This window comes from Harmonia axyridis, chromosome 4 (assembly GCF_914767665.1).
Source record: "Harmonia axyridis chromosome 4, icHarAxyr1.1, whole genome shotgun sequence".
NCBI lineage: Eukaryota > Metazoa > Arthropoda > Insecta > Coleoptera > Coccinellidae > Harmonia > Harmonia axyridis.
In genome coordinates, this window is record NC_059504.1 from 24,891,714 (window position 1) to 24,903,849 (window position 12,136).

Here is a 12,136-nt window from a genome sequence, read left to right on the forward strand (position 1 = left end):
TGTAACACTCAGAAGGAGCTGTTTAAATTTCAATTTTTTTTTGGTAAAACTTAGATAGTATAGCAAGAAGTAAATTAATGAATTTGGAGAAAGAAGGTTTCTCATGTAAACAATTTTTGTTATTTGAATATTGTAGTCGTTTTTTGCAAGTTTTTAAATTTGACAACAAACCAGTAGTTCGAGGAGATACAAAGTCAATGTTTAATTCTTGATAAAGCGCCAAGAGAACGAACTTATCGCCAGCTTAGTGAATTTGAAAGAGGTCGAATTGGTCTTTGGGAGGCGGGATTGTCATTTCGAGAAATCGCTGAACGTACGAACAGAAATCCAACTACTGTTATGAGTGTTGTCAAGCGTGGTTTGATAATGCCCAAAATCGAAGAAGAGTAGGCACCGGACGTCGGAAGGGCACAAATGAAGTTCAAGATTGAGCTCTAAAAATTATGGCCATTAGACACCGATTTGCGACTACTCAATCTTTGGCTGATGAGTGCTTAGGAGAACAAGGCCATTTTTTTTTGCCATAGCTGCCCAGATCCCCTGATCTGTCGCCCATAGAGTATGCTTGGGACATCATGGGTAGAAAGCTTGGAAATTTACCCCAACCCCCACCTACTTTGGCGGCTCTGAGACATGAAGTACTGGTAGCTTGGAATAATTTTTCATTTCAAGAAGATATAGACCTTCTAATTTCATCAATGCTAAGACGTGTTGAGAACTTGAGTTGATTTCAAGTCAAGCTCAAACCAAGTATCTTGAATATCAAGCCAAGTCGTGAATGCCTAGTTTCAGTACTAAAAATGAAAATTGTATTCCTCACGAGGGGGTTCTCTCTCGAAAAACTCCATGGGCTGTCTGCTGACTGAAAGAGGCAATGAAGTGAACACAATTCAATAAGTTTGATTCGAGGTTTGTTCATATTATATTAAGCGTAGTGTTGAATAATGGTAGTGTTTTATTTAACTGGTTAACTTTTTATAATGCTCAACAAAAAACAGTTGACAAGAGATTTACCCACATATACAGAAATTGGTCCAAATAGTAACCCAGGATATATCAGCTATATATCAGTTATATATCTTTAATGAATTCAGGTAAATTTGGGATCATAATTTGTAATTCTTCAATGGAAGTTACTCCCCTCACCTACACTCAGGGCCATATGTAAATCTTGACAATTGGTTAAAATATGCAATTTAATATATTTTTCAACTTATTTAGAAAATACAGAAAACCAAAAATTTCTACATATTGATGCAATGACGTAAATTTTGAATCCCGACGAAAGCCGTCGATGCCGGAAAACCTATGGATGTGGCCTATTTAAAATTTTTCCAAAGCCTTTGACCGTGTGCCTTCAAGAAGACTCCTTACCAAACTTGAATATCTAGGTATCAGAGTTAGGCTCCTGATGTGGATCAGAACATTTCTTAGTGGTAGAGAGTTTAGCTTGCGTGTGTCTGACGGTATCTCACTTCCTCGACTGGTCTTCAATGGTGTTCCTCAGGGGTCGGTCTTGGGACCTATTCTGTTCCTATTGTATTCACCACTTCTTCTGGAGTCTTTCTGTTCCCAGTTCCAAGCTCTACAATGACGCAAACAATTGTTCAGCGATTTTGCAGCGTGATCTGTGATATGTGCTCCATATCGGAAAGGGGAACCCAAGAAACCTTTACACATTGGATGGACAAATATTACAACTTCTGACCACCATGATGACTTGGGTCTTACAATCTCGGACGATCTCACTTGGTCGATGCATGTTCAGAAGATAACAAACAAGGCAAAGAGAGTAAATTATATGATCTCCTAGGCCTTCCATTTCAAACTTAATCAAATCAAACCCAGATGTGTGCTGCAAAACCTACAAATCATATGTTACACCATCCTAATCTCAAGGGTAATATGGATAAACTGGAGAAGCTGCAAAAATCCGCTATCCCATATGGCCTCAATCGCCCCAGTTATGACGAACGCTTTAAAATACTCGTTTTCACCACTTTTGAGGACCGACGCGAGAGGGGTTACCTGATTGTAGCTTACCTGGCTCTACATGGTTAATTTGGCATGGATTTGTCTGCCTTGTTTCCACTTAATACCGACAATCTGAGGGGCCATTGCTACAAGTTGAAGAAGGAAAAGTTCAAGACCACCCCTCGTCAAATCTTCCTGTCTATTCGAGTGTTCGACTCTTGAAACCGTCTGCCTTCAGAGGTCGTTGGTGCTTCTTCTGTAAACGTCTTTAAGAATATGTACGACAACTTCATTCGGCGAATAGATTTCGGATATGTGCGTGATGGTTTCTAACATTCAACACTTTGTGTTTTTTTTTTCTTTTTGTATTTCTCTTGCTAGGAAGTGAACTATAAGCTGATTATTTTATGTGATTTTGTATATTTAAAGCTACCTATAGGCCTAGCCTTAGCTTATATCTATCATTAATAATAATACTATTACTCATTATGAAGTCAATCATATTGTTATTTCTATCATGTCGGCTCTTGGGGGATTCGATATATGTTGATCACTGCTTTCATAATTGAACATTTTCGTTTTTTTTCACTCTGTAGAAGAATAAAACTGCTTTTTCCAATAAATTAACGTGGTTCAGATAAGGAGTTTTCAAAACCAGTTCGTCGATATTCTTCTATCCAGTTATGGAAATTTTGCAATGTATGCTAATGTTGAAGTGCAGTGATTAGATCGATTGTTACAGATTGCCATAATTAGCTTATAATATTAATGCGCGATAATTTCTCATACCATATATGTAGTGATATAATAAATTGGAAACTGAGCATTTTCTTCAATACTGAATCACAATCATTAGTTCTGTTTGTTTTTTAAGCTTTCAAGGCATTCTATCACGTAATCGAATTGTAACTGCACACACTGCTTCAGTTCTGCTTTCCATCTTGTGTCTGATAAAGGTTATACTGTGAACTTTCATTTGCATTTGATTAATTCCCAGCGTTTGATGAAAAAATTTTCGGAATAAAGCTGAAAATTCTTTTTGCTGCCACAGACAAATAAGCCGCATCAACTAACAGCGGATTTCCGCTACAGCATTCTCAAGGACTGAAAAATGCCCTGGGATTAATATTTGTAAGCGAGTTTTCTCTCCACTATTTGTGCCTACCATATTTGCACCATTGTCATATCCTTGGCTTAGTTTTGAATATCTATAATAATAAGTTTTTTTTCTAACTCTACCTTACGGCATTAGTTGAATTCTCTTATGTATTGTCTCAGTGACAACAAGAAATCCGATAGAGTGCCCATCTATTATGCCGATTGATGTAAGTATTACAGAATCTCAGGATAATCATCAAATTTTGATATAATAACTATAAAAATATGCCTTCTTCTTTACTTGACGAATGTTCATGTTGAAAATATGGCTTAAAATAACAGAATGGGAAATGTTATGCTCCACTATTTCAGCCTAAGGTATTCTCGGCAACTAGGGTAGCCTACCCTAGGAAATGTTACTAATTGTGAACCGTGAACGTGAATTTTGTGACAAAATACAAGAAGGATGGAATCGCAATCGGGCTAGAGCCGAAAGGCGATATGACCCGTCAGAAGGCTCACGTCACCCACACCTTGCGCCGCCTCTGCCTTGGCATTTATTAAGAGAATGATTCAATTTTTATGTAGTTGATATACTTTCTTCGATTACACAATGCGCGTCAAAATTATGGAACGAATTCATTTTCTCAGAAGAAAAATTTTCAGCAACAAAATCCTGAAACAGGTCACTTTTTGTTTCACTTTTACCAAATTTTTAGGCATTTTTGTTGCACCCTGTGCCATTCCCATCAACCCCTTAAATTTTTTGAATAGGGAAAGTGGGTCATGTGGTACTTTTTTAGCAAGGCCTTTGTATCTTCTTTACAAGCGTGCAGAAATTTTCAAGAAATTATTATTTTTTTTTTTTAAATCAGTTAGTTCCAAGAGGTTTTCAGTATGTACACTTTGTCATGTCTCATTCACTTTGAGACGATGAAATTTGTCACCAAATGAAAGTCTACCATCACAGTTTTGTTCATGCACAATTTTCAACGCCTACGAACCCTTTAATGGAGAAAAAAAATGTGAGTGACAAGGCATTGAAGTACCACCCGAAGAATCATTGTGCATTACAAGATAAGTTGAATGAAATGTTCAAAATGACCCAAAATCCTTCAAAAATGCATAAAAATTTGGTAAAAGTGAAACAAAAATATTTTTCTTCTGAGAAAATGAATTTGTTCCATGATTTTGACGCGCACTGTAATTTTGGATTGAGAGATTCCAAATGGATCATATGTGAAACTAACAGGAGCAATTTTTAATTATCTATTTTTGATCTTGTGCAAAGATAAAGAAGTGGAAAGCTTAAAATGAGAAATTAGTAATTTTGCTTCAACAAAATTTCTCTATTTCAGTATCGAAAAAAAAACAGTGCTGTAATGAATTCATTCAGTCATATTTTTCGTTTTGTGTTTGTCTACACTGAGTATGGTGATGTTAAATCGATTTAGTCAAACATAATTCTGAGCATAATTCACGAGTTTAATGTGTAATCATAAATTATATCAAAATTCAAAACGTACGGTTCAAATTCAAATTCCGTCATTTGTCAATTTTTGTGAGTCACACCAACTGCCAAGCTACAATACAAAAGTCACTAGGATGTATAATCTGAATTTTTCATTGAATTTAGACAATATTTCACAAAACTTGCCTAAAAATAGAGAAAATAATGTCTAATACTCGTTGCAGAGGGCAATTCCAGCACTCATTTCTTCACTTGATTTAGGTACTAACTTGCTACAGCTACTTTACATGTATGAATTGGATCTTGATTTCTTACTGGTGTGAAGAAATATAATTTGATTTACGGATTTACGGCTTAGCTTGATAATCAAGCTACTTGAAATCAACTCAATTTCAAGTCAAGTAGTAGTTTCTCAATGTTGAGTCAAGTATCTAATTAATGCATGAATTCTTGACTTGATATTAAAAAACTACTACTTGACTTGAACTTGAGTTGATTTCAAGTTAAGCTCAAGCCAAGTAGATTGAATATCAAGCCAAGTAGCTTCAATATCAATACAAGCCTAGAATCATAAATTTGAATGATAATTATATTTCTTGCAGTTGTTTGCTTGGTGAAATAATGGAAAACGAATATAGAAAATATAACATTACACACTAGTTACGGAAGTGACTATCTCACAATCCATTAACTGACTAATCGTAATCGCAATCGGTGTCCTTTTTGAAGGACTTTTCAGACGTTTTCGTTCATAAGCATAAACTGAGTACCATTTATTATGAAAAAAACCTTAAAGATTGTTAAAACCGATTGTTAATGTTCAAAACATAGAGAAACGGCAACACTAGTAGCTATCTCAACAAAAACTTCTTTGTTCAACCTTTCATTAACTTTCTTTGATTTCTCAATCGTGAGGTGAAAACATTTAGCTCGACATAGGTAATTATCTGTCATCTAGCTAGAGCCCATTCCGGTTTCAATTACGAAATATCTGTAAATGATTGCATACGGCGTCAACGCAACAAACTCCATGATCGTATCTATACTTCTTTAATTGAATGAACGAATTAATTAAAGGAAATACTAATTAGCTGAAGAAAATTTTGAATTTCTTTCATCCTTAATTATTTGAACAGTTCAGTATAAAACAGAACTGATATCAGTCTCATCTTTATAAAACTTTCGCTTGAAGAGATGTGGATTTGTTTTTTTTCAAATTCCATACTTTTTGATTGATAGTTCTGCTAATCACATTCAACTGAAGGTCACTTATGGTATTTTAAAAAAAGCCGCTTTTATCATGACACCATAAAGATTGGTTCCGATGGTATTCGTATCAATTTGTTCAATTTAGATTATCATCACACATTCAAATTGCTATTTTAATAAGTGGTTCAATTCCGAAATTCGAACGACAGTTCGACCTAAACGCACTGATGTCATATAGATCCCTGTGATAATTATATTCTGTTAAAAATGCCCAATTCAAAATTCAACAACTACAGCCTATAAAATGCATGTTTCCTGTATTTTCACATTTACAATTCGATACGTGCAAAAACCTAAACATAAGGAAGTCAAAAGAGATTTCTACCATAAATCCATTGCTAAGAAAAGCAATTCTAGCAACTCAATGACATTTGAATAACTAATAATTATGCTTCGAAGCCAGCAGAAAGTTGATTTCATTTGCATTCCCTTTTCTTTAAATCGTTTTTAGAATACCCGTTTCCACTTGAAACTTACCCATCATGTATTGTACAACCTCGTGTACTACGGAACGTCAATGATATTATAATTAGGTTATTAAGTATTTCTACAGAAAATCAATTTTATGAAGCTTGAATTCGTCGAATAACTCAATATTTCAAGAAAAAAAATTATATAATGAAAATGAAATGAAAAATAGTTTTATTAATGATCGAAAATCCTAAAACGAATTAGTTCTCTGTTTAAATAAGAGTGACTTTTTCAGGGGAACTCAATTTTCGACAGCTTTTCATGGATAAAACTTTTTTTGCAAACGGAAATCGAACGACATAATTAACAGAATGACTTCAAAATAATAAGTGATGATAAATAAAAGTCTAGAAAATCATCTACTTTGCGTAAGAAGCCATCTACCTTTTATTCATCCATGCGCCAATTCAGCCTTGGATACTACAGAATTATATCTATGTGAGATACGATTTATTATGTTCTAATTGTTGTTGGTTACCTCGTCCGTTACTTTATTTAGAAGTTGCTAAATACGATCCTTCTGAAATTCATTTCATTTAACTTTAACAAAACTTAATTTCGAAATGGTCGGATCTGTTTTCAAGAAAATATTGTATGTTGTATTTATGTTCGATAGTCTGCTTGGATTTTCAATTGTTCTGATGAAAATTTCAACACAAACTTTTGCATCAAGTTGCAATTATTATGTTATATCAAAAAAATCAAATCTCAATTCTATCGGATATATTGTCACTGAAATATTGATTATTTCTTCCGATATTTTTTTTCAATCTTTCTGATTCTGGTAAAGTGACTAACATCAAATCAGGCATAGACTTGAATTGCATTTATATCGAATCTGTAGATTTTGAATTTTCAGAAAAACAAAATTTCGAATGACCATATTTACGGAACGCAACCTACTCCTAGACCTGCCCTAAATAAAAATTATTGTTCATAATGACCTCGGATAACCAACACTTTGAAAGAGTATCTTTTGAGAGGTGTTTTCATTCCTCAAGTCATCTCTAATATAAAAGGAGTTTTCCATTGAATCTCCGGCATTTTTCTTTCAGTTAAACAGGTAGGTACTACATTTCCTAAAGTATTTATGAATCGTATCTTGCTTCAGTTGAATATCAAACAATTTTGGAATGTAATGAATGCCGTTAACCTGAAGACCTAATGAGGATTGAATAACTCGAAGGTTTATTAATTATTATAGAAAAGAACAATGTTATCGTACCAATAACACAATTCTATAGACTATTGCAATGCAGTATTTGGAAAAGCTTCATTCGAATTGTTTGCTACTTTATCTTAATAATTAATTAAACACTATATCAAAACATTCAAAAAACAATTGAAATGAAAACATAACCATTAATAGTACTTCCTCTGCTTTCACAGATAACAACATTCTCCATTTGTCTCAAGGTATCATGTCGAGTAAAATAAATCATTTCCATATTGTAATTCTGTAATGATATGTACGTACCGAAATGATTTGCAAGGAGTGGTTAAGGACAATACTGTTTGTATTTTCCTACTTGAGAACATTGCTGTTATGGATAGTAGGTAGTGTGATTACAATCTGTCATTCGCAGTAAGCACGCTCTTGTCCACGAATGTTAATTTTTTTCGATTCCATTGCGAAAATGATGTTGTCAAATTGAGAAACTAAAGGATGCATAAATAGACAACTTCATACAATGATATGACCCTAACAATTTTCTATGGACGCAAAGTCAGTTAACAAAACATATTTTTTGACCCAAAAATATTTTCTTAGTAGTGAAGTTAGTTAGTTAGTAGCAGTTAGACGATTTCATATGAAATTGAAAAGATGCCTGAGAAGAGGCTTCTTCATTGAAAATTCAGATGAATAAGGCAAAGCAGGGCGGCAAAATTTTATTTTGCCGGGGCGCCAAAATGGATGTAAATCTTTTTTTCATCAACCCGACAATCGGGAAGAAAATTTACTCATTTTAATTTGCAATTTCGGAAATTGATAGAAATATACAATTAGGTATTAACGTGGGTACGAATGAACCTCTTCATTCATATCATGGTTACATTTTTCACCATCAAGGAAAATTGAACTTTTCATTGAATTATAATGGAAATGGATAGAATAAAGGAACTAGATTTATTAATATCTATCTCAAAGTTTTCCTCATTGAATTAGATGAAGAAGTTCATTGCTGCGAACTTGAGGAAACTCCATGAAAACTCTTGTAAGAATGAAGAATGTAACTATTTTGCTATACAACACAACTTTTCTTGCAATAGTTGGCTGCAGGGTAAGTGGTAATGGTAAACGTAGATGTCATACAATAAGCTTAGGTACTTGTAAACATAACGCCATCGAAATGTTAGTCGATTTGTGACTGCATCATGAAGTTATTCTCGATTAAACATGTAAATTTACGAGCCAAATTCTCGTCTCTGCGGAAAGTTTTGATTTTCTGCTTCAATATGAAGAAATATGCGGCTGAGGGTCATCGAATGCTCACAAATACCTATGGTGAGGGCGCTATTAATGAGAGAATGGCCGAGAGTGGTTTCAACGCTTCAAGAACGGTGATTTTGATGTCGAAGACCAGCATGGTGGTGGAAGAGATAAGGTTTTCGAAGATGCAGAATTGGAGGCATTACTTGACCAAAACTCGTGTCAAACGCAACAAGAATCTCAGGCGATCGTTATCGAACGCAATTAATGCATTCGAGCCGAGTATTCGAAGAAAAACGGCCGCAATACAACAAGAGACATAATAAAGTGATTTTACAGCATGACAATATTCGAAATCATCGAAAGTATCGAATGTATAATCAATTTTTCACAATGAAGCCTCGAATTTCGGAAAAAACGGCGGACAAAAAATTGTACGCCTATGTGCATTTCGCAGGGCCCCCGCAAGGGTCATCAACGCCCGCGTGCCGAAAATATTTTGGCGCCCCAAAAAGGGGGGAAGTGGAGAAAAACGTCGCAGGATAATCGGCAAAAAATGTTTCAGTTTTTGTTAGGAATTTATTTGTAGAAGAGTTAAAAAAACTATCAGCAACCTTTATTGAATGCCTTAAGAACTTTATGCTGTCAGTTGTTGCATAATACATTCTTTAAATGTTTCATTATTTTATTCAAGCATTCGATCAAAACCGCATTTTATTTTAATTTTGTAATGAAACTGCAGAGTTTTCAAAACCTGAGCTTTATTCTTCTTTAAATTATTCATAATATTATATTAAAATATTAATATTATTATTAATAATTATTAAATATTATTCCATACTCCCAGCCATCTTCTCCCTTTGTTGAAATCTAGCTTTTTTTTGCTCTCGAAATTTTGCACCAGAAGGTTTCTCTTGTATGGCTCCTAGAATTTAAGAAAAACTTGATCCAAAATTGGTAAGGACATTCACCCATGATTTACTTTGCGCCATCCCTTTGAGAATAATCCGTATGTTTTCATTTTTATGAATTTAAACCTTAAATCCGAGCCTTTAAACCTAAACGGAGTTAATATTATTAATAATAATAAGTTAAGACCGATCTGAAGCACATACCCTGTTCCTATTATAATAATTAATTTTTGGCAAAGGGGAAATATAATTTTTTCAGAATGTCAAACGACTACGAACATCAAATAAATAATACAGATCCAGGGTGCATATTGAAAAAAAAATTAAGTATAATATGATGGTGGCCCCAGGTAACAAATTCAAAATATCAAAGTCGATTAAATTTTTTCACGATTACAAACAATACTTCCCTATTTGAAGCAAATAAAAATAATATTATAGTATATAGGTATGGGTATAGGTATTTAGGATGTGCACCATTTTAAACAGAAAAAAAAATATCGAATTTTATAGACTAATAGAAATGCTAATACTGTATGTGGATAGGTACTTACCATTTCATAAAATTTAATTTAATCACAACAAGAAACAGTAAAACAAACCACAATTACACAAAATACAAATCTTTCCAATTATCTGAGTATTTTAATTTTTTGCGTCTTGACCTCAACCCCTAAACGTTTCGAAACAAAATAACTATTCTTTGGATAGGTTTCTGCTGTTATAGCATAGCAAGCAGATTTTGGTAGTTTCAGAAATTCTCTGTAACATGTAGTATTTTTCCTACAGATGGTGGCGAAAGTTTCAGTAATTTCCCTGGCTAAAAGCTATCGCTTCGGTATTTATGATTGTTTATGTGTACCATATGCGTTTTAGTGATGATCGAAGAAATGGTGCCCGCTGTCCGGTGCAAGGTGGTCCATAAAGAAATCCCGTACCGACAAAGGGATGATTATTTATGATTTGTTTACTCGAAAAGAATCGTATAATTGCAATCTGTGGCCGAGGTTATTTTATAGGGATTGTGACGTTCGGGAACTTCTTTGGATGTGTAAAAGGTGTCTTTGAACGTTTAAAATTGTTGAAAAAATAAAAAAAAAATTTTTCAAAAACCTTTGGTCTTTCGGATTTTCATGCGGTCTATAAGAGATTTTGGCGCCCCTTAAGAGTGGCGCCCGCGTGCGGTGCACGCGTTGAACGCGCGGTTGCGGGGGCCCTGGCATTTCGAAACTTTCATTCCCATTCATCACTTTTACTAGAAGGTCTCTAGTTGCAGAACTTTCAAGAATTATTTGAAGAAATATAGGTCAGAATAATTGTCTTTCGAATTATTGAACAAGCTCCATTGAGCACCAAAGAGAGCAACCTATCAAATATAACTTTCTACTGCAATTATTTGAAAAGGTTCATTGAGCACTAAGGAAATCAACTCAACAAAAAAGAAATGGACCTTTCTTCCTAACAATCACATTTCAAATAATTCCATTACATTCAATCAACTTGAGAATTATTATGTACAGAATATTTTTCTCATGGGCTCACCTTTCTTCCTTCCAGTTTTTTCTAACAAACAGTTCATCTATTCCTGACACATTGTTATTGTCGTCCTGTTCGCCCACCAGAGATTTCTCTTCACCAAGTTGATCACCCACCACAGCTGAAAATTTGAACTTATATCTGTCACTAAACATCTCAGGTACATCATCCAAAAACTCTTCAATCAGAAAATTTCTCACTGAACTAACATACGAGTCCGAACTACTCCCACTATCACTTACACTACACGACAAATCCGGGATTTTTGAACTATTATATCCGCACTCTTCGAAGCTTAATACATCAGGTACAAAAGAACTATAATGAGAATCTTCAACTCGGTCCCCGCACACATCTTTCGCTCGGTTTTCGGAAGCACTGCAATCATATGTTTCAGACGCGCGTAGAACTTCACCCAAGCTGCCGCACCCACCACGGTCAATTTGACATTGACGCGACTGTGGTACCGCGCTACTCTCGAGTGGTTCTGCAGTCTCTCCCCGATCAATTTGCAGCATGTCGTGTCTTTGTATGGGCGCGACGTTGCCCACGTGCTCGAAAGCACTCACGTTTCGATTGTCACCTTCCAGCTCTATATGGTCATTGTCTTCGGTACTGTTAGCGTACGTTACCAAGACGCTAGCGGTACCGCCGGTGTCCAAGGCTTGTTTCTCGCGTTCGCTCTCTCGGCTCTGCCAGTCATAGGGGCCGTTTTTCCCCGATCGTTGGGTTGTATCGCCTGTTTCCGTCGAGTTGGTATTGTCGTCGTCACGGTTAGGTGATTCCTCTTCCGGTACCGACGGTGGTTGCGGTGGAGGTGCCTTGAAAAAATCGGGAATTTAGACGGAATGTGGCTTGGTAATGGAGTAGTGTGGGAGATGGTACTTTCTTCGGTTTACAGTATCAATATTCATGAGTTGTGTTGATTAGTACTACTAGCATTCATTATGATTTTATGGATACTAACTTGATTTT

At 35.1% G+C, this 12,136-nt stretch overlaps 1 protein-coding gene across 2 annotated transcripts in view; it reads right to left on the bottom strand.

Annotated features, from left to right (window-relative positions):
• Nucleotides 1–12,136, bottom strand: part of LOC123679011 — a 293,836-nt gene that overhangs the window by 104,547 nt on the left and 177,153 nt on the right. For both annotated transcript variants that reach the window (XM_045616321.1, XM_045616322.1), the window contains one exon: nucleotides 11,168–11,982. In XM_045616321.1, the coding sequence (XP_045472277.1) occupies nucleotides 11,168–11,982 (815 nt within the window). The remainder of the gene's footprint in view (nucleotides 1–11,167; nucleotides 11,983–12,136) is intronic.